The sequence below is a fragment of the Uranotaenia lowii genome, chromosome 2, assembly GCF_029784155.1.
Source record: "Uranotaenia lowii strain MFRU-FL chromosome 2, ASM2978415v1, whole genome shotgun sequence".
Classification (NCBI taxonomy): domain Eukaryota; kingdom Metazoa; phylum Arthropoda; class Insecta; order Diptera; family Culicidae; genus Uranotaenia; species Uranotaenia lowii.
This window is the reverse complement of record NC_073692.1, coordinates 412315439-412342283: the sequence shown is the minus strand read 5'-3', so window position 1 is coordinate 412342283 and position 26845 is coordinate 412315439. Positions and strand designations below refer to the sequence as shown.

The window sequence follows — 26845 nt, the reverse complement described above, 5'->3', positions numbered from 1 at the left end:
AAACCTTGCAACCCGATAGTGACCGTTTGCGTACCGAAATTTGTACATTTTGATTTAAAATTTAATTTTAACATTTGGAATCGCGAACGAATACAAAATACAAACCGAACAAATTTGACACTTGAGTTCATTCGGTCGCTCACCAGAAATGAACATCTGTCACTTTACCCATATCGACTCCGGGAATAAGGTGACAAATCTCACGGTGACTCGAGGTGAGGTGACAATCGTCACGTCACGCGCGGCGCAGAATAAGGCCGGTTGTCATCATGCACGCTAAACTCAGCAAACACAGCTTGTGGTTATGATTTACCCTACAGTGTTAGCAGTTTATTCTGGGTAGTTAGCCCAGAATATGATAGTATTTAAGGAATGATTCAGAGTTGAGAATCACTTAGGATAAGCGACAAGATTGTAATTGCTATATTTAGGTAGCTTGTAAGGAATTGACTTGACAAACAGAAATGAAAAAACGGTATCTCATTTCCAAACCAAAAACCTCGTTGCTAAATAATTGAATCCAACAATTTCTTTTTTGTCCTTTTTAATTAAACAAATTTTTTCATCTACTGAAATTTTTTATTGATTTTCATGCCGTTCTTCTAATGCAATTTTTAGGTTTTTTAGTATTGCTGTTTTAAATTTAGTGTTATATTTCTGGTATTTTGTTGCCTTCAATTGATCTTCGTCAGTCTGATTAACTGATAGTTTTTGATGATAAATTTTTGTTTCTTCTTTAAAGTTGATCACTGTCCCATTAGACTGAGTTGATTTGGGGTCATTGTTGAATTTTTCAAACCCTGGGGTGAAATGCTTCGTTGTGGTTCAAAACTCATTCATGTTTTTTGCAGAATTTTTAAATAACGTTTACATGAGTAAATATGAAGTTTTAAGTTTGTATGACAATATTTTGAACTGAAAAATCAACATCATTTTTATTTCTTCTGTAGAACCGAGCCTGCTTATGGTTTTTGCTCCAATTTAAAAGTTCTTTAAAGGAAATTTCCCGCTTAACAACTTTGTTCGTAACTTCGTATCTTATTATTTAGGCAAAAAAGTTATTAGCTGTTTAACAGCTGTTTTGTCTTTTGACATTGAAAAACAACAATATCTATTGACATCACTGCTGGTGACTCGCGAAGTATTGCATGGAAAGTAGTCAGGCAAAACCTCGCTAGAAACCAAAAAAAAGAAGAAACAAAAATAATGTTGATTTTTCAGTTCAAAATATTAAATTTTCTCATACTACCCTAAAAGTTCAAATTCAGTCATGTAAACTTACTTTAAAATTTTGAAAAAAAACATGGTTAAATTTTTAACCAAAACAAAGCTTTTAAGACCCCAGGGTTTAAGAAATTAAAAAAAAGACCCCAAATCGACTCAATCTACTGTCCTTTCAAGGTTGATTCTACACAAGAATATTCGGGGCACGTGCCGCGCTGCGATAAATGGGAATGATAACGTGATCCCGGTCGAAAACCTAAACCAAAAATCCTAAAGCCCGCCATAGAAATTTTGCGCCCATATGGTGCTCTCGTGTTTTCTTATCAATACCATATACGTATGCATGCATGCAGTATAACCCATATTTGGACAGCTGTTGTTTATCAACAAAAAAATGCATTCCGATAAGTTCGGTTTTTACCTATAAGTTTGTCTTATACCAAACACATTTTATTTTTCAGACGAATTTTGAAGAATATTTAAATGCGAATGATATTAAAGACTAAAATATGAGATACATTAAGCGCCAATCTCCGTCTGCTAAACACTGCAAAGAAGACCTTTTATCGGAAATTCACCGAACGCAGTGATGTATTTATAATAATCAGCTTCAGCTGAGAACTTCTGTTATTTCTCGAGATACAGAGATACAAGTTGCTGCCGGTTCAAAAAGTAGAAATGGAGGTAGATCTCACAGTGCTCCTGGCAGTATTCACATTAATCTCGATCATTTACTATTGGGCTACGAGGAAAAATGACTATTTCCACGAAAAACCGATTCCATCGATGGCCGTTACGCCATTTTTGGGCAGCACCGGAATGTTGCTGCGAAAGAAAATCGCCGTTGCCGATTACATCTGCATGATCTACCAGAAATATTCCGCTGTCAAGTGAGTATATCTTTCCTTTTTTTTTGTTAAATTTTCAGAAGATTTTTTAAATTTTATTATTTTCAGAGTATTCGGAATGTTTGAGGTCAACATGCCTTTGTTCGTTTTGCGGGATTTAAGCTTGATCAAGCAGATCACCGTTAAGGATTTCGACCATTTCATGGATCATCGGCCGATTTTTGGAACGAAATCGGAAAGTCCGGATCAGCTGTTTGTCAAAATGTTGTTCACGATGACGGACCAGAGGTGGCGGAACATGAGAGCGACGTTGAGTCCGGCCTTCACCGGAAGCAAGATGCGACAGATGTTTGAGCTGGTGGTGAACTGCGCCGAAAGTATGGCCGATTTCTACCGCGGACACGTTGGAAATGGAAAAGAATACGAAATGAAGGATATCTTCTCACGTTTCACGAATGACGTGATCGCGACCTGTGCCTTCGGTATTCAGGTAGACTCATCTCGGGAACGGGAGAACGAATTCTTCCGAACTGGAAAAGATATGATGGATTTTGGCAAGATCGGCACCATCCTGAGACTGTTTGCATGCCGCCTGATGCCTTCGATTACGAGTGCCTTGGGGATCGATATCATTGGTCGGAAACACAATCGCTACTTCTCCAGTCTGATCAGGGAAGCCGTCAATGCGCGTGAATCCCGAGGCATAGTACGTCCGGACATGATCAACCTGTTGATGCAAGCTCGCAAGGGATCTCTGAAGCATCAACAGGAAACGGAAGAAGGCGAAGGGTTTGCTATAGTCAAAGAACCTTTGTTGGGGAGCACCAAATCAACCAATACAATGACCGAAACAGAGATGATTGCTCAATGTTTGTTGTTCTTCCTGGCCGGCTTTGACACCGTCTCCACATGTCTAACCTTCCTAGCTTACGAACTCACCATAAACCCAGATATTCAAGGAAAACTCTACGAAGAAATCGCCGAAACCCACAAAATCCTTGGAGGAAAGTCTCTCACCTACGACGCCCTTCAGAAAATGAAGTACATGGACATGGTCGTCTCCGAATCGCTTCGACTCTGGTCTCCAGTACCTGCGATAGATCGTCTGTGCGTCAAAGACTACACCCTGGACGATGGCCAAGGTCTCAAGTTCACCATCGAAAAGGGAACTGGCATTTGGATTCCGATTCACGCCATTCACCGGGACCCCAAATACTACCCAAGCCCCGAAAAGTTCATCCCTGAACGATTCAGCGAAGCGAACCGCACCAATCTCAACCCGGACGCCTACCTTCCCTTTGGAGTGGGTCCTCGTGCCTGTATCGGATCGCGATTTGCCCTGATGGAGGTGAAGGCCATTGTGTACTACATGCTGAGGGTTTTCACCTTGAACAGGACCGACGCAACGCAAGTACCGCTTAAGTTGGCCAAAACCTTTGCTGGGATGAATCCGGAGAGCGGAGTTCACGTGAAACTTCGCCTGCGAGAGGTCGCTCCAAAATGTTTATCATAGTATTTGATAAGGTAGAATTATGCTCTCGTGTCCTAGTTTAGCGTATTATCAATAGGTGTTCAAAAACATTTGACTTCTTGGACGGTGAAAGGTTTGAATCGAAGCGTACCAAATGATCGTCCCTATGGAATACCATCGAAAACTTCCGTTTACTGTTTTTGCGTTCTTAGACTATTTTGGTATAATTTGAACAGGTGAAAACTGGATCAGCTTTTGGATCTATTTGAAAGAATCCTTGTAGGTGACTTCGATTTATTGAAGATTTCGATGTATGTGCAATTTTTTTTAGGAATATTAGCTAGGTTCATATGCATACATGACATGTAAAATTTTGAACGCCAAAGGTTGCTCAAAATTAGTATCAATTCGAAAAATCGTCTTGAGAAAAGAATTTGATTAAGATGACGTGGTCATTAATTTTCTAATAACGAATTAAGAAAAATGTTCAATGGGATTAGGATCGGGATCAAAAACGAGATACGATCAGGTTCATGCAAAGAGAATTTAGTAAGGCTTACGGTTTAGGATCATTATCAATATAAAAACCAGAAACGAGGTCAGGATCTTAAGGGTGTCCACGATGAAATTGCCACACTATGAAATTGCTCTTTTTTTAACCGTTGGGTAGAATTTAATGAAAATTTCTGTAGATTTAGTTCATAGTGCATTGTTTACATCCTGCAAGTTTTGAAGTCTTGTGATCAAAACTTGTGGAAATGGAGTCGAAAGAACAGGTCGTTCGTGATAAAATCTTGCGCATTCATCACGAGAACAAGGATCTCTCGCATCGTTCCGTCGCTAAAACGTTGGAAATCCGAATTCCACGGTGTCGCGAGTGATGAGGCGGTTCGAGGAACGATTGACCACCGATCGGAAGCCCAGAAGTGAAGGAAAAAGTATTCCGTACAACACCAAAAATCATAACCGCGTAGTTGGGGTCTTCAACCGAAACGCGAACGCCTCCGTTCGGGATGTGGCTAAGTAGCTGCACCTAAGCCGAAGTTTTGTCCAGAAGGCCAAAACTAAGGCTGGGCTTCGAACGTTCAAGGTACAAAAGGCCCCTAATCGTAACGAGAAGCAGAACAAGTACGCCAAAACACGTGCCAGGAAGTTGTACCTCAACATGCTGACGAAAGTTGAATGCTGCATCATGGACGACGAAACATATGTGAAGGCCGACTTCAAACAGATCCTCGGAAACCTGTTTTTCTCGGCCAAGGATAAGTTCAGCGTTCCGTAGCAGGTCCCCACTCAGAAGATGTCCAAATTTGCGAATAAATTCCTGGTTTGGCAAGCCATTTGCACGTGCGGGAAGCGGAGTGCACCTTTCGTGACCCAGCACACGATGAACGGACAGATGTACACGAAAAAGTGCCTCCAGAAGCGGCTGCTTCCTCTCATGGATCCTGATCAGAATAAGAATCAAAATTAGGACCGAAACCAATACCGACCAGACATTGCCGAAAAACAACATCGCAATTTAAAGTGATCCAAGGTAGCCATGAAATCTTGACAACTTGATTCAAATGTAAACAAACAATGTTAAATTGGCTATGAAACCATCGACGGGTTTGGAAATATTTCGCATTTTAATTGTTGTTCGGATTGTTTTTAACTTGGTAAATTTGACTACTGAAAAATTAAAACGGAAGTATGAAAAACAACAAGAGTGAAGTGGTGAAGTGAGGTGAAGCAGGAAATTTTTCGGCATCAAACCATATCTTCAACAACAACCCATCAGAGATGAAGGTCCCAGTATCAGGGCTAGAAAAGTGGTGCCGAATAGCAGCAATCCTTTATACACAACTGTTTCTGAAATCGTCATTTTTTCTATTAAAGAAACGGAATTAAAAAAGCGTTTTTTTAAATCCTAAAATTATACATCATTAACTGGAAAACCTTAATTTCAAAATAAACTCCAGATGTAAAACTTGATCATTTGTCCATCAACTCTTGAATTACCACAAAGTTTCATGTCTCGATAGGATCTGACGTCGATGATGTCTGAAAAGTACCGGCGGTCTGCCAAAACGTGGTCGATCTGTGATTGCGTTTGTACGGTATTCTCCAGGTGGACTTATGTGGGAGGCGCCGCTGAAAAAAGGTACTACGTGCGGCTATTCGTTTAGAGTCTAAGGCCTGTTTCGATGGTGTCCTAGTGCGCGTTGAACCTTCCTCCTCCTGGCCGACCTGAACGTTAAAATCTCCGATCGACTAATACTTCGACTAAGACAATACTTCGCAGTAGAGAACCAGTAGAAGAAAAGGCCAGTATTTATAGATTTTTTATCTTGTTTTATATCACAAAGCTTAGAATACTTTTTTTTGTTCATTTTATCATTTAAACCTCAATTATTCATATAGGTATTCACATCATTTTCCTCGGGAACGCAACTCAACGTGCACCCCTCGTTCCGGAGTTAGTCCGGAAAACTCCTTGACCAGCTTGAGCGGCACCTGCGTTTGGTGGGTCCGGTTGAAGCTGAACTCCCTCAGCATGTAGTACACGATGGCCTTCACCTCCATGAGGGCAAAACGGATCCCGATACAGGCACGAGGACCCACTCCAAAGGGCATGTAGGTGCTCAAGTTGATGTTAGGTCGATTTTCTTCGCTAAACCGCTCCGGGATGAACTTTTCCGGGTTGGGATAGTACTTTGGATCCCGATGAATCGCTTGAAGTGGAATCCAAACACCCGTGCCTTTTTCGATGGTGAACTTGAGACCCTGACCATCGTCGAGGGTGTATTCTTTGACGCAAAGTCTATCCACCGCAGGTATCGGAGTCCAGAGTCGAAGCGATTCGGAGACGACCATGTCCATGTACTTCATTTTCTGAAGGACGTCATAGGTGAGAGACTTTCCTCCAAGGGTTTCGTGGGTTTCGACGATTTCTTCATAGAGTTTTCGTTGAATTTCTGGGTTTAAGGTGAGTTCGTAAGCTAGGAAGGTCAGGCAGGTAGAGACGGTGTCGAAGCCAGCCAGGAAGAAAATCAAACATTGAGCTATCATTTCCGGTTCGGTCATGGTTTTGGTGGCTTGACCTTTACCGACTTCAGATTCTTCAACGACTGCGAATCCTTCCCGTTGTTCAGTTTCCCCTGCATGGTTCAGCAATCCCTTGCGAGCTTGCATCAGCAGGTTAATCATGTCTGGTCGAACGATTCCTCGAGTTTCACGAGCTTTGACGGCTTCCTTGATAAGTTTGGAAAAGTAGCGATTGTGTTTCCTGTCTATGATGTCGATCCCTAAGGCACTCGCAACCGAAGGCATCACTCGGCAGAAGAAAATCCTAACCAAGACACTGAACCTTCCAAACGACATCATGTCTCTTCCGGTTCGATAGAACTCATTGTCACGTTCCCGAGACGAATCAACCTGAATACCGAAGGCACAGGTCGCAATCACGTCAGTGGCAAATCGTGCAAAGACATCCTTCATTTCGTACTGTTTACCACTCTGTTGCCCAATTTCTCCTCGATAAAATCCCACGGAATTCTCTGCACACTTTACCACCAGCTCAAACATCTGCCGCATCTTGCTTCCGGTGAAGGCCGGACTCAACGTCGCTCGCATATTACGCCACTTTTGATCCGACATCGAGAACAACGTTTTGACAAACAGCTGATCCGGACTCTCCGAGTCTCGACCGAAAATCGGCCTTCGATCTATGAAGTGTTCAAAGTGCTTGACCGCCACCTGTTTGATCAGCTCCGGATCGCGCAGCACAAACACCGGCTGGTTGAAGTCCATCAGTCCGAAAACTCTTGGAAAGGAGAGATATCTTAGGACCTTTTTTAATATTACTTTTAAAATAAGAAGAGTAACTCACTTAGCTCCAGCATATTTGTTGTAGATCGTGCAGATGTACTCGAAGATGGAGTACTTTTTCAGCAGCAACGATCCGGTACTGCCGATGAATGGTTTCGTGGCCAGTGATGGAATCGGTTTCCGGTGGAAGTAATCATTCTTTCGATTCTGCCAATAGCCTAGGGCTGCGATCAGGGTGAAAATAGCTAGGAAATTCAATAGGTTTACTTCCATTTTGCCACTGTTTGTAAACGCAGATCCGTCCTAGACGAACGTTGCTCGTGTACTGTTATTAAAATAAAAAAAAAACGCTTTTAGAAGCCTCAAAATCGTGATTTAATCGGCACGGCTAGAAGAAGTGACATTTATTTGATAATCTAAGCGCGGGTTGCTCAAATTTGTAAGCGACACGTGCTTCTTATCAATTTTTAACGAATTGCAATAAATTTCCCACGGAAAAGACAAGTTTCTAAATTTCAACGAGAATTCATAACAAGAATAAAAAGAAATGTCCCAAAAACGTATCTCAAATTCTTAAAAAAAGACAGAAAAAAAAAGACAAACCAATGACAAAAATGTCAAAAATGACAACAATGACAAAAGTCACAAAAATAAAAAAAATGACAAAAATGACAAAAACGACAAAAATGACAAAAATAACAAAAATGTTAAAAATGATAAAAACTACAAAAATGACAAAAATGACAAAACTGACAAAAATTGCAAATTTTTTAAAAATACCAAAAATGCAAATAATTTCAAAAATGACAAAAATGACAAAATTGACAAAAATGATAGAAATGACAAAAATAACAAAAATATTAAATATGATAAAAATGATAAAAACTACAAAAATGACAAAAACGACAAAAAAAAATGACAAAACTGACAAAAATTGCAAAATTTTTAAAAATAACAAAAATGACAAAAATAACAAAAATGACAAAAATGACAAAATGACAAAAATACCAAAAAATACCAAAAAATGACAAAAATGACAAAAATGACAAAAATGACAAAAATGACAAAAATGACAAAAATGACAAAAATGACAAAAATGACAAAAATGACAAAAATGACGAAAATGACAAAAATGACAAAAATGACAAAAATGACAAAAATGACAAAAATGACAAAAATGACTGTTGGGCGTCCAAAACTTTCAACCTGCGGTGTTTAATCCCGCCTTCGACAGCGCCTTCTCGTTCGGGCGTCCCAACACCGATGGGGGAGGGCGGACAGGAAGATCTTACCCGGCTATTGTCTGCAATTTGTGGCTGCTGATTTCGGTGGCTTCTCAAAGTGGGGTATTCCTCTTAGATCTTTGGGGTCATCAATATCACATAGAACACATGAAGGTACACTAAACAATCAACATCTATTACAATAAATTAACATTAAAAAACACTTAAACTACTGACAAAAAGTTAGACTTCGCGTGAGGAAAAACCTCCGATCGCGTGCGGGTATCTGGTTGCAACTGACGATCACTCCCACTGAAGACGACGCCAGACCGATGTGCGATGTTTTCTCATCGGCGCGACATAGTTGATCGGTTTTCGTGCTTATACTCATTTCGCTCTCACCAACCCACCGGTCGGCGTCGGCGGTCGACTGCGACGTCTGATCTCCACTCTCTTCAATGCGTATAGTGGCTAGCATCGGTAGCAGCACAGCAGCCAACAGACCAAACAGAGGGGATGACGAATTTGCAGTTATACATTGGCGTATCTAGGGTTGCTTACTCGCAGACATCCTGGCCCGCCCAGAAATAGCACGATTTCTGCAAAATAGAGAAAAAAACTCTTCCGTGGTGATGATAAGTGGGATGGGGGATGGGAGTAAGGATGGGTGGTTTATGCTTGCACAGTATCATATTTCATATCTGACTCAGGTTCAATTGGCAAAAAACAAATTCTTTCCACCGCACGAGTTTTGTACCCATTGCTTGTCTTAAGTGTTACAACTCGTACAATGCCATCTTGACCAGGGTGTACTTCTGAAATGCGACCCATCTTCCAATGTATCGGAGGAACATTGTCATCGCAGATGACTACCAATCTGCCGATCTCAATGTTGACATTTTTATTCCACCTTTTCGTTCTAGCTTGCAGCTGCGAAAGATATTCTTTTCGCCACCGATTCCAAATTTGTTGGACCTTTTGTTGGATCAGCTGTGTCTTATCGAGCCTATTAACAGGTATGTTCGACAAGTCACGTTCTGGAAGCGCCTGCAAGGAAGACCCCAACCAAAAGTGTGCCGGTGTAAGGGGTTCCAAATCATTCGGATCATCTGATTGCTGTGTAATAGGCCTCGAATTAAGACAAGCCTCCACCTGAACCAACAACGTTTGCATGTCCTCAAAGGACAGGGGGTGGTCACCAATGACCCTAATTATGTGGTGTTTTGCAGATTTTACTGCCGCCTCCCATAGGCCACCAAAATGAGGCGCCCGAGGAGGATTTAAATGCCACTGGATTCCATCGTTTGCACAGTATTTAGAAATTAGTTCATGATGTTCCTTGGATCTCAGTAGCTTCATCAAATCATGCAGGTAGTTTCTAGCACCAATGAAGTTGGTTCCGTTATCAGAGTAAATATCTGAAACCTTTCCCCAACGTCCTATGAATCTTCTAAGTGCCTGTAGAAACCGATCTGTTGTAAGGTCAGTTACCAATTCTAGGTGCACTGCCTTCGTCGCGAAACAAATAAACACCGCTACATAAGCTTTAACCGAAGGCTTACGAGGCGCATGGCGTAGATAAACCGGGCCAAAATAATCAACCCCGGTTTTAGTGAATGGGCGTGATTCTCTAACTCGTGCAGCAGGCAAGTCTCCCATGAATTGCTCCATAGGCTTAGGGCGCACTCTAAAGCATTTTATGCATTTGTGAATTACATTTCTAATCACGCTCCTTCCTCCCAGAGGCCAAAACCGCTGTCTGACAGCGCAGAGAGTTAGCTGAGGTCCAGCGTGCAGCAATTTTTTGTGGTATGATTCGAAAAGTAGCTTGGTGAAATTATGATTCGCGGGTAGAACCATGGGGTGTTTAAAATCTTCGGATTCCTGAGAATGCATCAGCCTACCGCCGACCTTAATGATGCCATTCTGAATAAAAGGGTTAAACCAACGCAATGGTGATTTTCTGGGAACCGTTTCCCCCCTTGAGCATGACTTCAGCTCATCCTGGAAGCATTCTCGCTGAACTAGGCGTACCATAACCATTTCTGCCTCTGACAACTCTGTCGCTTTTAGAAACCCAGAAGTTGGACCTTCTTTTGACTTTCTAAGAACTCGAATCAAGCGAATCCAAATAGCAGTGGAACGGATAAGTTTCGTATAGTCGGAAAAGTGGGAAATAAACCAATTGTTGAACTCTCGGCTAACCGAGGTTGTTGCAGCTACCTTTTTGTGTCTCCTTTCGTCTTCTCCTTCTTCTTCAAGCATGCTGACCGAGGCGATTGGCCAGCTCTCCATGCTTTCAACTAACCATTGTGGACCATTCCACCAAAACTCGTTGTCAACTATCTCCTCGGGTAGAATACCACGAGAGATTAAGTCCGCGGGGTTCTGCTTTCCTGCTACATGGTTCCATTGACACCCTTCGATCATGGTTTGAATTTTGCTCACCCTGTTGGCCACGAAAGTAGTCCAGGTTGACGGCGTAGAGGAAAGCCAGCGTAGAACACATGTGGAGTCGGTCCAAAAGAATGTCGAGACTTCGCCCTTGAGGGCCTTTTTCACATTGACTACCAGCTGAGCCCCAAGCAATGCTCCACACAACTCTAGTCTAGGAATACTTTGCGACTTCAACGGTGCTACGCGTGACTTTGATGTAAGGAGGGTTGCTTTCCGTTGACCTTGGGAGTTCTGGCTGCGGATGTACACACAAGCTCCGTACGCCTTCTCTGACGCATCAGAAAAACAATGGATCTCAAGCAGAACAGGGTTAGAAATTATAACGCATCGATTTATTCGGATCTCATTGAGCGAACTGAGTTGCTGGTGGTATTTTCTCCAAGCTTCATCAATCATCAACGGTACCGGTTCATCCCAGCCCAGTCGTTGATCTTTAGCATCCCTCAACATCCAAATTTTCTGCATAAAAATCTTAGCAGTAGCAATTACGGCTCCAATGAGCCCCAGGGGATCGAAAAGCATAGCAATAACGGACAGTATTCGCCTTTTAGTTAATGGTTCAATAGATTCTATGGCCGGAATACTGAATTGAAAGCTGAAAACATCTGATGTGGGCATCCATGTCAAACCTAAAGTCTTGACCGATGGATCAGGATCCAGGTTTATACCTTCCGGACATTTGATGGCCAAATTGTCTTCAGAAACGTTCTTCAACACATCAGGGCTGTTTGAGGCGTATTTTCTCAAACGAAACCCACCAGAACTCATCAACGCATCAAGCTGAACTTGCAGCTCACTCGCTTCTTCCACGGTATCTGACCCTGTGATGACATCATCCATGTAGGTGTCATTCAAAACAGCCCTTGCTGCAAGTGGAAATACCTCTTTCCCATCCGTGGCTAACTGTTGTAACGTTCTAGTGGCTAGAAATGGAGCTGGTTTGGTTCCGTAGGTGACTGTTCGCAGTTCATAGATCGATATTTCTTCCTTGGGAGATGATCGCCACAAAATGGATTGGAGAGGACGATCATCTTCAGCGATATTGATTTGCCTGAACATTTTCTCAATGTCGGCAACAACCATAACCTGTTTGGTTCGACAACGGAGGATAATCGAGCGTAAGTCATCCTGAATAACAGGGCCATTCAAGAGCCCATCGTTTAACGATACTCCACTTGAAGTTTTACAAGAGGCGTCAAAAACAACCCTGACCTTTGTAGTGGTACTGGCCTCTTTAACAACTGGATGGTGTGGCAAAAAACAACGCTTGATAACTAATTTCTGACATGACTCATCTTTCAACTCAACTATCTTTTGCATGTGACCCAAATGAACATATTCCTCCATGAACTCCTCGTATTGCTTCCTAAGGTTTTCGTCCCTAGAAAGTCTCCGTTCCGTTGCCAGAAATCGCCGCATAGCGATCTCCTGCGATTCCCCCAATCGGTCAATAATACTATCATTTCGCGGTAGAGCAACTGTGTACCTTCCGTCGGACTCGCGTTTCACAGTTTTCGAGAATAAGCTCTCGCATCTGGCTTCCTCTGGTGAAAGAATATTGGTTGACTCGACCTCCTCACAGGACCAAAATCGAGCCATCATGGCTTCCAGAGGATCTTCAGTAATCGAAACATTCGAGATTACTTGTATGGCTTGCCGTGGGATCGGCAAACCTCCGCAGACTACCCAACCAAACACTGAATGATTCAGTGAAGGAAGTTGATCGCCCAAATCGATCTTTTCTCCTGTATGGAAGAAATCGAAGAATGATTCGATTCCTAAAACAATGTCCACCTCACTAGACACCGAAAACGAAGGGTCCGCCAACTGAATACCATCTGGAAATCTCCAGCCTTTTGTTTGTACCGTTGTTGTGGGCAAATTAACCGTCACCTTGGGTAGGACAAGAAAGCTCATAGCTCGCGAAAACTCTGAAACTCGTGATCGAACCGTGGCATGAATTCTCTGCTTGACCTTCGTTGCTGCCTGACCTATTCCTATAACGCAGATTTCTACCCTTTCTCTTGTGGTTTTCAACCGTTGGCTCATTCGCTCCGTAAGCAGATTGCTCTCCGAGCCAGAATCTAGAAGAGCTCTAGCTGGGTATTGATTACCATAATCATCTTCTAAAATAACTACTGCTGTGGCCAAGAGAACCTGCGACGAGCGTTGAGGCGCAGCATTAGAGGACAGGAGATCTGTAAGATCTGTAGCTGCCAGGTTCGTTACTTGAGGAGCTGATACCAACTGTTGTTCTTGGGGTTTCGATTCCTCTGTACCCTTTCGAAATCTAGAACCTCTAGATTCCTCCTTGTCCGACCTAAAACAAACCAAACTATGGTGACGACCCTTACAATGGCGACAAGAATACCTCGATTTACATTCTTTTGCCCTATGGCTCCTGCTGAAGCAATTTCTGCATAGCGAATGACTTCGTAGCAACCCTTCTCTATCCTCGATCTTCATGCGCTGAAAAGCCTGGCATTGAAATAATGGATGATCCGCTTGACAAGCAACGCACGCTCTACCAGACGATTGGAATGAACTGAAGCTACCCCTAGTAGAATGCTTAAACCTTGGGACTTGTTGTGGCTGAACTACCTTGGGCTCTACAACCTTAACCGGCAATGATTCTAAAACTCGCACACGCCTGCGAAGAAACTCCGTCAAATCTTGTACAACATCTTGGTCCTTGGCGGCAGAACTTTCTTCCCATCCTCTGCGTGTCGCAGGATCGAGACGCGAGGAGAGAAGGTGGACCAGAAGAAGATCCTTGTATTCTTCGGGTTGTATGATCTGATCTAACGTCTGCACAATTCTCTCGAACCCTTCCAAGAGAACTTGCAGATCACTGACGGATTCCTTTGTCAAAGAGGGGAGCTGAAACAGACCTTGAACTTGTCTTTTCCGTAAGAGCTTACTGTTGTTGTATCTCTTCAGCAACAAATCCCAGGCGATTTGGTAGTTGGTCTTCGTGATCTTGATAGGGTCAATTAGAGCTTTTGGTTCACCTTGCAAACAACCTTTAAGATAGTGAAACTTTTCCACTTCCGGTAAATCAGTCTTCCAATGAATGAGAGACATGTATAAATCCCGAAAACTTAACCATTCTTCAATATTCCCATTAAACGTTTGAAGTTTGATCTGAGGAAGTCGAACGTGATCAAGAGTTGGTTGCATTACCGAGTCATTCACCCTAACTGTACTACTCAAATCCGATAATTGAGTCCGTTCCTTAAGTTTTTCCATAAGAAAGGCCTTTGAATGGTAATATTTTTCGCTAAACGTGACCCTTTCACGCTCGAAATAAGTTTCGTCTAAGTCAAAATCATCATGAGATTGAATTTCAATCAAAGTATCATTCAGTTTCTCCCACAGGTTATCAATTTCCTCCAGACGAATCTCAATTTGAATCGACGAGGAATCTTCTTGAAATGTTTCAACAAAACGCCAAATGTCACTAAACGAGGACTGAATCTGTTTAAATCGCATGTTCAAAACCTTCAGGCTAGGAGCCACGGTCGAAACTGATGGTTTCTTTGTGCTAGGCATGATTTCTATTGAAAATTAAACAATCGAATTTAAATTCAGCTCAATTTCGATTCAGGCTCAATCCGATTCAACCTCTGAATCGACTCAATGACAGACTATTCAGATTCTGAATGAATACAATTTAAATTCCGAAGCAATCCGATTCTACTTCAAAATCGATTCAATAAGTGACTACCCGATTCACCTCAGAATCCAATACTGACGTTTAAAAGCTGCTTCTGATTGAAACACTCACTGACGATATTAAATTGGCACAATTCAAACGCAAGGCAATCAATACAGACTCAAAAGTGTCACCATCAATGACCTCTGACTCGAGACCTTTTCTGCCTAATCAGATTTGGATCCACTTTATCATCACACATTGATTTTAGATTAAATACGTACCGTCACAGTCAAATTCTGACTCAAAACCATTCAAAAGCTGTTGAAATTCAACTCAATAAAGTGTAGCAGTTCACAATACGACTCAAATATCCACCGGTAATAATAATATCATTCAATAAACCGATTATTTAAATTGCGATCCTCCAATCAATTATGATTTCCAAAATGAAGTTATTCACCACTTCTAATAACCTTTATTTAAACTCGGTCCACTATCAATCAAGCGACCGTATATTTGATAAGCTTTACCAACAATGAAACCCTTTCTCTCTCGTAATCACCATTAAGTAACTCCAATTCATAAATCTTGAGAAGCTTACCAATCATAAACCATTTAAGTGGCAGAAGTTGGAACCTTGTAGGTGCTACCAAATGCACAGACAACTACAATCAGGATAGTGGTGACAATAAAAGGTTCGTTCAGACCTTCTGAACAACCAGCGAACCAAGTCCGACCAACTAGGACACAAATGTCTCCAATTCCAACAGACACAACTTTTAAAACAGAGTCAAAGGCCTCCAGCCAATGACGACAGGGATGCAGTGGTTAAAAATGTTGGAAAAGTATTAAAATCTTATAAAATTCTGTATTTAAAAAAAAAAAAGAAAGTGATATTTTTCCATTCACTTACACGATCCGATTATGTGCGCACAAGTTCTCCCAGTTGCAACCAGTTCCAAATCCGGGCCAAGTGGTGGGGAGGGGGCGGCGATGTTCCAATCGCCGTGCTACTACCAGTATACCGTCCAAGTTGGCGATGTTCCAATCGCCAAGTGGCCCGACCTCTTCGGAATCGTATCGACACCGTACATGCACCGATGTCCTAGCGCGTATATCCAATGGCCAACCAGCAGCACCAGCACCAAATTCCAGGCCAACAATATGTGCAATCACGATGGCGCTACCCAAGCCAAGCCCATCGATGAAGCACAAAGGGTTGATTGTTCCAGCCGGGCTTCCGAAATGGCGGATTTTCTACCCGGGAACAATGGCCTCACGGACACTTTTCCAAGGCAATGGCGAATCCGGATTTTACGTTCGTTAAGTGGCCCTCATCCGGTTCGAAGGACCATAATGTTGGGCGTCCAAAACTTTCAACCTGCGGTGTTTAATCCCGCCTTCGACAGCGCCTTCTCGTTCGGGCGTCCCAACACCGATGGGGGAGGGCGGACAGGAAGATCTTACCCGGCTATTGTCTGCAATTTGTGGCTGCTGATTTCGGTGGCTTCTCAAAGTGGGGTATTCCTCTTAGATCTTTGGGGTCATCAATATCACATAGAACACATGAAGGTACACTAAACAATCAACATCTATTACAATAAATTAACATTAAAAAACACTTAAACTACTGACAAAAAGTTAGACTTCGCGTGAGGAAAAACCTCCGATCGCGTGCGGGTATCTGGTTGCAACTGACGATCACTCCCACTGAAGACGACGCCAGACCGATGTGCGATGTTTTCTCATCGGCGCGACATAGTTGATCGGTTTTCGTGCTTATACTCATTTCGCTCTCACCAACCCACCGGTCGGCGTCGGCGGTCGACTGCGACGTCTGATCTCCACTCTCTTCAATGCGTATAGTGGCTAGCATCGGTAGCAGCACAGCAGCCAACAGACCAAACAGAGGGGATGACGAATTTGCAGTTATACATTGGCGTATCTAGGGTTGCTTACTCGCAGACAATGACAAAAATGACAAAAATGACAAAAATTACAAAAATTACAAAAATGACAAAAATGACAAAAATGACAAAAATGACAAAAATGACAAAAATGACAAAAAAGACAAAAAAGACCAAAAAGACAAAAAAGACAAAAAAGACAAAAAAGACAAAAAAGACAAAAAAGACAAAAAAGACAAAAAAGACAAAAAAGACAAAAAAGACAAAAAAGACAAAAAAGACAAAAAAGACAAAAAAGACAAAAAAGACAAAAAAGACAAAAAAGACAAAAAAGACAAAAAAGACAAAAAAGACAAAAAAGACAAAAAAGACAAAAAAGACAAAAAAGACAAAAAAGACAAAAAAGACAAAAAAGACAAAAAAGACAAAAAAGACAAAAAAGACAAAAAAGACAAAAAAGACAAAAAAGACAAAAAAGACAAAAAAGACAAAAAAGACAAAAAAGACAAAAAAGACAAAAAAGACAAAAAAGACAAAAAAGACAAAAAAGACAAAAAAGACAAAAAAGACAAAAAAGACAAAAAAGACAAAAAAGACAAAAAAGACAAAAAAGACAAAAAAGACAAAAAAGACAAAAAAGACAAAAAAGACAAAAAAGACAAAAAAGACAAAAAAGACAAAAAAGACAAAAAAGACAAAAAAGACAAAAAAGACAAAAAAGACAAAAAAGACAAAAAAGACAAAAAAGACAAAAAAGACAAAAAAGACAAAAAAGACAAAAAAGACAAAAAAGACAAAAAAGACAAAAAAGACAAAAAAGACAAAAAAGACAAAAAAGACAAAAAAGACAAAAAAGACAAAAAAGACAAAAAAGACAAAAAAGACAAAAAAGACAAAAAAGACAAAAAAGACAAAAAAGACAAAAAAGACAAAAAAGACAAAAAAGACAAAAAAGACAAAAAAGACAAAAAAGACAAAAAAGACAAAAAAGACAAAAAAGACAAAAAAGACAAAAAAGACAAAAAAGACAAAAAAGACAAAAAAGACAAAAAAGACAAAAAAGACAAAAAAGACAAAAAAGACAAAAAAGACAAAAAAGACAAAAAAGACAAAAAAGACAAAAAAGACAAAAAAGACAAAAAAGACAAAAAAGACAAAAAAGACAAAAAAGACAAAAAAGACAAAAAAGACAAAAAAGACAAAAAAGACAAAAAAGACAAAAAAGACAAAAAAGACAAAAAAGACAAAAAAGACAAAAAAGACAAAAAAGACAAAAAAGACAAAAAAGACAAAAAAGACAAAAAAGACAAAAAAGACAAAAAAGACAAAAAAGACAAAAAAGACAAAAAAGACAAAAAAGACAAAAAAGACAAAAAAGACAAAAAAGACAAAAAAGACAAAAAAGACAAAAAAGACAAAAAAGACAAAAAAGACAAAAAAGACAAAAAAGACAAAAAAGACAAAAAAGACAAAAAAGACAAAAAAGACAAAAAAGACAAAAAAGACAAAAAAGACAAAAAAGACAAAAAAGACAAAAAAGACAAAAAAGACAAAAAAGACAAAAAAGACAAAAAAGACAAAAAAGACAAAAAAGACAAAAAAGACAAAAAAGACAAAAAAGACAAAAAAGACAAAAAAGACAAAAAAGACAAAAAAGACAAAAAAGACAAAAAAGACAAAAAAGACAAAAAAGACAAAAAAGACAAAAAAGACAAAAAAGACAAAAAAGACAAAAAAGACAAAAAAGACAAAAAAGACAAAAAAGACAAAAAAGACAAAAAAGACAAAAAAGACAAAAAAGACAAAAAAGACAAAAAAGACAAAAAAGACAAAAAAGACAAAAAAGACAAAAAAGACAAAAAAGACAAAAAAGACAAAAAAGACAAAAAAGACAAAAAAGACAAAAAAGACAAAAAAGACAAAAAAGACAAAAAAGACAAAAAAGACAAAAAAGACAAAAAAGACAAAAAAGACAAAAAAGACAAAAAAGACAAAAAAGACAAAAAAGACAAAAAAGACAAAAAAGACAAAAAAGACAAAAAAGACAAAAAAGACAAAAAAGACAAAAAAGACAAAAAAGACAAAAAAGACAAAAAAGACAAAAAAGACAAAAAAGACAAAAAAGACAAAAAAGACAAAAAAGACAAAAAAGACAAAAAAGACAAAAAAGACAAAAAAGACAAAAAAGACAAAAAAGACAAAAAAGACAAAAAAGACAAAAAAGACAAAAAAGACAAAAAAGACAAAAAAGACAAAAAAGACAAAAAAGACAAAAAAGACAAAAAAGACAAAAAAGACAAAAAAGACAAAAAAGACAAAAAAGACAAAAAAGACAAAAAAGACAAAAAAGACAAAAAAGACAAAAAAGACAAAAAAGACAAAAAAGACAAAAAAGACAAAAAAGACAAAAAAGACAAAAAAGACAAAAAAGACAAAAAAGACAAAAAAGACAAAAAAGACAAAAAAGACAAAAAAGACAAAAAAGACAAAAAAGACAAAAAAGACAAAAAAGACAAAAAAGACAAAAAAGACAAAAAAGACAAAAAAGACAAAAAAGACAAAAAAGACAAAAAAGACAAAAAAGACAAAAAAGACAAAAAAGACAAAAAAGACAAAAAAGACAAAAAAGACAAAAAAGACAAAAAAGACAAAAAAGACAAAAAAGACAAAAAAGACAAAAAAGACAAAAAAGACAAAAAAGACAAAAAAGACAAAAAAGACAAAAAAGACAAAAAAGACAAAAAAGACAAAAAAGACAGAAAAGACAGAAAAGACAGAAAAGACAGAAAAGACAGAAAAGACAGAAAAGACAGAAAAGACAAAAAAGACAAAAAAGACATAAAATGAAAAAAATAAAAAAAAATAAAAAGATAGAAAAAATGAAAAATATGAAAAAAATGAAAAAAAAATCAAAAACAATTAAAAAAAAGGAAAAAAATGAAAAAAATGAAAAAAATAAAAAAAATGAAAAAAATGAAAAAAATAAAAAATATGAAAAAAATAAAAATAATGAAAAAATTAAAAAAAATAAAAAACTGAAAAAATTTACAAAATGAAAAAAACGAAAAAAAAAATAAAAAAAAATTAAAAAAAAAAATTAAAAAAAAATTAAAAAACTGCAAAAATTGAAAAAAATTAAAAACAAAGAAAAAAATTAAAAAAAGAAAAAAAATTAAAAAATGACAAAAATCACAAAAATTTCAAATGGACAAAAATGAAAAAAATTCCAAAAATAACAAAAATAGCAAAAATTACAGAAATGACAAAAATTACAAAATGACAAAAATTACAAAAATTACAAAAATAACAAAAATTACAAAAATTACAAAAATTACAAAAATTACAAAAATTACAAAAATTACAAAAATTACAAAAATTACAAAAATTACAAAAATTACAAAAATGACAAAAATTACAAAAATTACAAAAATTACAAAAATTACAAAAATTACAAAAATTACAAAAATTACAAAAATTACAAAAATTACAAAAAATACAAAAATTACAAAAATTACAAAAATTACAAAAATTACAAAAATGACAAAAATGACAAAAATGACAAAAATGACAAAAATTACAAAAATTACAAAAATGACAAAAATTACAAAAATGACAAAAATGACAAAAATGACAAAAATGAAAAAATTACAAAAATTACAAAAATTACAAATATGACAAAAATGACAAAAATGACAAAAATGACGAAAATGACATAAATGACAAAAATGACAAAAATGACAAAAATGACAAAAATGACAAAAATGACAAAAATGACAAAAATGACAAAAATGACAAAAATGACAAAAATGACAAAGATTACAAAAATGACAAAGATTACAAAAATGACAAAAATGACAAAAATGACAAAAATGACAAAAATGACAAAAATGACAAAAATGACAAAAATGACAAAAATGACAAAAATGACAAAAATGACAAAAATGACAAAAATGACAAAAATGACAAAAATGACAAAAATGACAAAAATGACAAAAATGACAAAAATGACAAAAATGACAAAAATGACAAAAATGACAAAAATGACAAAAATGACAAAAATGACAAAAATGACAAAAATGACAAAAATGACAAAAATGACAAAAATGACAAAAATGACAAAAATGACAAAAATGACAAAAATGACAAAAATGACAAAAATGACAAAAATGACAAAAATGACAAAAATGACAAAAATGACAAAAATGACAAAAATGACAAAAATGACAAAAATGACAAAAATGACAAAAATGACAAAAATGACAAAAATGACAAAAATGACAAAAATGACAAAAATGACAAAAATGACAAAAATGACAAAAATGACAAAAAATGACAAAAAATGACAAAAATGACAAAAATGACAAAAATGACAAAAATGACAAAAATGACAAAAATGACAAAAATGACAAAAATGACAAAAATGACAAAAATGACAAAAATGACAAAAATGACAAAAATGACAAAAATGACAAAAATGACAAAAATGACAAAAATGACAAAAATGACAAAAATGACAAAAATGACAAAAATGACAAAAATGACAAAAATGACAAAAATGACAAAAATGACAAAAATGACAAAAATGACAAAAATGACAAGAATGACAAAAATGACAAAAATGACAAAAAATTACAAAAAATGACAAAAATGACAAAAATGACAAAAATGACAAAAATGACAAAAATTACAGAAATGTCAAAAATGACAAAAATGACGAAAATGAAAAAATCAAAAAATAACAAAAAATCGTAAATGATAATAATTGAATTGAAAATTGAATTTATATCGGAAATCACGGAAATATGATCTGTTTATTCTTGCTTCCACAGAGTTTTCAAACAGAACATTTTAAATTTAATCTCCCGAGAGAAGAAATTTGAGTGTTTTAAATTGAGGCAAATTTATTTTCAACTTAGTAACAATTTTTCCAATCAACTGCTCTTAAGAAATATGATCTAATATTCATTTTTTTTATTTTTTTTGTTTTCTTTCAGGGACTTCAGATTTCGTCGTTACAGGTAAGTTCAATGTTTCTAGGATATTATATTTGATTATTTTGACAACTTTGGCAACCGTTCCTTATCATAGACTGCTATGATGAATTAAAAATTCTCTTAAAAAAGTTCTCAAAACAACTAAAGTACTTCAGATGTTGTCAATTTTGCTGATTTTTGAAAGTTTTTGCAATGGTTCAGTACCACCAAAGGCTACTTGGATGGATGAATGGAAAATAACCCACATTTTTATAGCGATAGACTTTTATTCCACCTGGGAATCCAAAAGATCCCGTTTTGAAACCACGTGCCCGAGGCACTCCCTCAATCAGTGGACAATCAAAAATGGTATTCTAGTCCCCGTTCGTTATCACAACACGATAACAAACATAAACACAGTCCATATTTGGACCGGCGTTATCGGTAAACAGTCCAAGTCGGATTTATGCCTCACAATCACTAAGGGGTCTGATACCATGGATTCGATTTTTTTTTTCGTATTCAGCTTGATTTTTTTCTTCATTAAGAATAACTTGAGTCGTGAAACAATGTTTCATTTTGAAAAACGTTGAAACAGCTTGTAGTCTCCTCATCAAGAAACACCTCTCAAGGAAGAAGCGTGATATTCGAAAATTTCAAATCGCGCGTCCCGCGTCTGATTAAATAAGAAATTGTTGTTTCCTCCACAATAAATATCAATCAGCACCACACCGCACCGGGATGGTGGATATTTATAGGACCGACTTATTGATAACTATCCTGTAGTATTCGGGCGTCTGCAGTCCCGGTTGTTAGAATCTTTTACTAGTGGCGCTTAGAGATGGAGGTGGATCTGACAACGTTTCTGGTCGCGCTCAGTCTGGTTGGGGCTTTATTTTATTGGCTGAGCCGAAATAATGACTACTTTCACCACAAACCGATTCCGTCGCTGGCGTCTAAGCCGATTTTCGGAAGCACTGGATCGCTGCTGCTGAAGAAGTACTCTTTCTCGGACTACATCAGTATGATCTACAACAAGTTTCCTGGGGTCAAGTAAGTTTTTATTTCGAACAATCGAAGCAATCCTTGAAAATTGTATGAAGAAATGTTATCCAAGACTTCACTCTACATGTTGGTATTTTCCTCTTTCTCAAACAACAGAGTATTCGGGCTACACGACGTCAACATACCGATGTTTGTAATTCGGGATCCGGAGTTGATAAAGCAGATTGGTGTGAAGGATTTTGACCACTTCATGGACCACCGACCGATTTTCGGACACGATAACGACGACAGTCCGGATCAGCTGTTCGTCAAAACGTTGTTCACGATGAAGGACCAGAAGTGGCGCAACATGAGAGCAACGTTGAGTCCGGCCTTCACCGGAAGCAAGATGCGACAGATGTTCGAGCTGGTGGTGCACTGTGCTGAAAATATGGTTGATTTCTATCGCGGTGCTGTCAAAAGTGGCAAGGAGTACGAAATGAAGGACGTTTTCTCGCGCTTTACCAATGACGTGATCGCCACTTGTGCTTTCGGCATTCAGGTGGATTCGTCTCGGGAACGTGATAACGAGTTCTACCGCGTTGGAAAGGAAATGATGCAGTTCGGTAGATTCAGTGTCTTGATTCGAATTCTCGCGTGTCGACTGATGCCTTCGCTAATGACTTCATTTGGAGTTGATATCATAGACAAGAAACACAACCGCTACTTCTCCAAACTTATCAAGGAAGCCGTCAATGCTCGTGAAACTCGAGGAATCGTTCGACCGGACATGATCAACCTGTTGATGCAAGCTCGCAAAGGATTACTGAACCACCAACAGGAAACCGAGCAGCGGGAAGGATTCGCGGTCGTTGAAGAATCCGAAGTTGGCAAAGGACAAGTCACCAAAACGATGACCGAACCGGAAATGATTGCTCAGTGTTTGATCTTCTTCCTGGCCGGCTTCGACACAGTCTCCACCTGTCTGACCTTCCTAGCTTACGAACTCACCTTAAACCCAGAAATTCAGGATAAACTCTACGAAGAAATCGTCGAAACTCATGAATCCCTGGGAGGAAAGTCTCTCACCTATGACGCCCTCCACAAAATGAAGTACATGGACATGGTCATTTCCGAATCGCTTCGACTCTGGTCTCCAGTACCTGCCGTAGATCGCCTATGTGTCAAAGACTACACCCTGGATGACGGAGAAGGTCTCAAATTCACAATCGAAAAGGGTACTGGAGTTTGGTTCCCAGTTCACGGCCTTCACCGGGACCCTAAGTACTATCCCAACCCGGAAAAGTTCATCCCGGAACGGTTCAGCGAGGAAAACCACGCCAACATCAACCTGGGAGCCTACCTGCCATTTGGAGTGGGTCCTCGAAACTGTATCGGATCGCGTTTCGCGCTCATGGAGGTGAAGGCCATCGTGTACTACATGCTGAAGGAATTCAGCTTCAACCGGACCAACCAAACGCAGGTGCCACTTACGTTGGTAAAAGGATTTGCTGGGATGAGCCCCGAGAAGGGAGTGCACGTAGAGTTTCGACCACGAAAGGTGCGATGAGTGTTAATAAGAAGTGTCTTTTCAGAGGCTTTAAACGTGTTTACTCAGAGAACTGTAGTTATTAGTGTAAGTGTTTGGTCAAACAAAACCATGTAGATAATGGTCATACATCTAGGGTTAAGGTAATAAAGTGAATTTATAATACTGATTATTTGATTTGGTCTAGAATGGCTTTGAATTCTAAGGATGGCTAGCTAACCAGACAGCAATTACTTCTACCTCCATATCAGTCATGGGTTCTCTACTATCACCTCGTTGCGGTGTTGTTGGACATGAAGCAGGGATTCGTCGGTTGCAGCACTATTTCCAGTGGGCTCGATATTCGGCTTTCAGTTTCTAACCTTATGGGTTATGGTCTCTATAACAATTTCAGCAGCTGTCCTTGAGATCTACGCAAAGTTTGAAACATAAGCTTCGGGGTCCTGGGAACATGATAGGGAAGTTTAATGATAGCTGACTACGGGATCGTTTTTTTCTTATCTGGATGCCTCATGGACTTCCAAAGTCTTCACATCGGCTCTGGACTTTGCTGACCGGCCACCTTGATTTTGCGTACTCACCAAAAGTAGTGGCAATACAAATATTGACCTTGCGGCCGCATGTAATAATACGTTACGAAATCCCTTTCCTACAATACGCCATCTTTCCGGTCCTTATGATAGCGGCCATCTGTTGGTGAAGTTCCGAATTCCTCAGGAAGGTTGGGTTGGCGTAGTGGTAGAAGCATATTTCGATCCATACTACGCCATCTTTCTAGCCCCTTTGGTAACGGTTGGTGAAGTTCCAAACCTTTCTGATAGATGGTTGAGTTGGGTGTAGATTGGCGTAGTGGTTGAAGCATGAGGAACACTTAAACAACTTGAGCACCACTTACTTCCAGTGTGTGCTACACGGCTAACTTTTAACACAACACAAATACGCAAAACCCAAAACTTGCAGCAAATATAATTATTTACTAACACACGACATTTAAAAAACTTAAGCTAGCTTACAAAAGATCTATTCACGGGCCCGTTATTCCTACCATTACATGAAAACTCACAACAATCATATCACAGCTTGAACGGCACAGCTCTCTTTCTCAGTATCACAGTCGTATCCGGTAAACTGGCAAGCCTGCCTGGCTGCACGTGATCGACGGGCGTACCGCAGCTGCCCGGAGCACCTCCGACGACTTCCGGCTCAATAAGGCTGGCTCTCCCCCCGTCGCGAATAATCGAGTCCCGAAAAGCGATCGGCTTTTGAGCAACGGCTCAGCTCCCAAAAACGACCCTGTTGACAAACAATCACTTTAGCATTTTCGGAATCTTCTGTTTTGCTGGTTCGTCACTCACCCTGTTTGTTGCCAAAGAAAACTTCCACCGTCGTTTGTGTGGTCGTCGAGGAGGCGATACTCGAGTCTGCGAAAAACCATATTCAATAGGACAATTCTTGTGGTAGAATTGCCACTTCATATCTCACTTGGTTCTGATTCCATTTCGGTAATCTGTGATCAGATGACAGTTATTTAGGAAAGGTCATCGGAGAAGAAGTATATTTTTTCATAACCTTCGTTTTCCAGTCGCAGTGCAATGGCTTTCAGTGTTTTCCGGCTCCCCCGTCTGAGAATCAAACATACGAATTTCTTTTTTAATTTTGTTTAGTGATTATTTGTCTGGTCTCACCTTCCGAAAATCTGCTGCTGATGCTCTTCCAGTATTCCTGCTGTTCCTTTTCAACAGCGAAAGCGAATTTTCACAGGAGAATAACGATTCACAGTTTGCAATGGCGAATGCTGGCGCTAAATTTGTTTCCTTTAGTTGATGTTGTTTTGCTTTTTTGATTCTTGTTTACATTTTTTTTCATCCCATGCGTACGTTTGACAGATACACTCATATTTCTAAACACTCATACTTTGGTATACTGTTACTCTAATGGTAGGACACGGTCAAAATAAAATAGCTAGGGTACAAACAGAGTTCGTTTTTTGGAGGCCGGCCACAGTGCACGCGAATTGCGAAGCGGTTCAACACTGAAAAAAAACCTTCGGTGTTTTGCAAAATTTAATTACACGTGAAAAAAAGCTTTGCAAATTAATTTGCGGAATCAAAACTGTAAGCGCAAAAAACAATCCGCGTTAATTCCGAAAACCACGTAAAAAACCTTGCGAGTGCCAGGACCGCAGGGATTATGAAGAGGAATCTTTAGGAAATGAATACTCGCTGCCTAGACTTTATGAGGACGCCGGAAAACAGATTTTTGTCGCCCAAATTCAAGATGGCAGCTTCCGCCTAGCTTCAAAATGCTTTAAATGACTGAAAATCGCTTAAAATACCCACAATATTGGTGAAAGAAAGTCTGATGTATGACGATAAACCATCTCAAAATCCATTATGACGGCTTCTGCTCAACTTTTAAAAAATATAAATGACTGAAAATCGCATGAAAAAAATCTAACAAAACTACGACAAAAATATAAAAAAAAAATTATGAAAAAAAACCAATAATATGACAACAAAAAATACGAAACTCTAAAAAAATTAAGAAAAAAATATTGCAAAGGTGATAAAAATATGACCAAAAAATGATAAAAATATTTATAATTCAACAATTTGATAAATCGGGCAATAAAATGACAAAACAGTGACCAACAATCAAAAAACTAAAAATAAAATTATGACATATGACTAAAATTTGACAAAAAAATGAAACAAATCTGACCAATTTCAACAAAAATT

General features: G+C 38.5%; 4 protein-coding genes across 5 annotated transcripts in view; 3 read left to right on the top strand and 1 right to left on the bottom strand.

Moving 5' to 3' along the window:
- LOC129742003 (sodium-dependent transporter bedraggled) overlaps positions 1–26845 on the top strand; it is a 260366-nt gene that overhangs the window by 94170 nt on the left and 139351 nt on the right. For both annotated transcript variants that reach the window (XM_055733847.1, XM_055733846.1), the window contains exon 3: positions 21596–21619. In XM_055733847.1, coding sequence (XP_055589822.1) covers positions 21596–21619 — 24 coding nt within the window. The remainder of the gene's footprint in view (positions 1–21595; positions 21620–26845) is intronic.
- LOC129742019 (cytochrome P450 9e2-like) lies at positions 1238–3631 on the top strand. Its single transcript, XM_055733865.1, has one exon. It carries the CDS (start codon positions 2191–2193, stop codon positions 3583–3585), a length of 1395 nt encoding a protein of 464 aa, XP_055589840.1. The 5' UTR covers positions 1238–2190; the 3' UTR covers positions 3586–3631.
- Positions 5918–7629, bottom strand: LOC129742020 (probable cytochrome P450 9f2). Its single transcript, XM_055733866.1, has 2 exons — positions 7418–7629; positions 5918–7351 (listed from the first exon to the last, which is right to left on the bottom strand). Exons 1-2 carry the CDS (start codon positions 7627–7629, stop codon positions 5959–5961), a joined length of 1605 nt encoding a protein of 534 aa, XP_055589841.1. The 3' UTR covers positions 5918–5958.
- On the top strand, positions 22339–24256 carry LOC129742014 (probable cytochrome P450 9f2). Its single transcript, XM_055733859.1, has 2 exons — positions 22339–22627; positions 22736–24256. The coding sequence occupies exons 1-2, from the start codon at positions 22416–22418 to the stop codon at positions 24126–24128; spliced, it is 1605 nt and encodes a 534-aa protein (XP_055589834.1). The 5' UTR covers positions 22339–22415; the 3' UTR covers positions 24129–24256.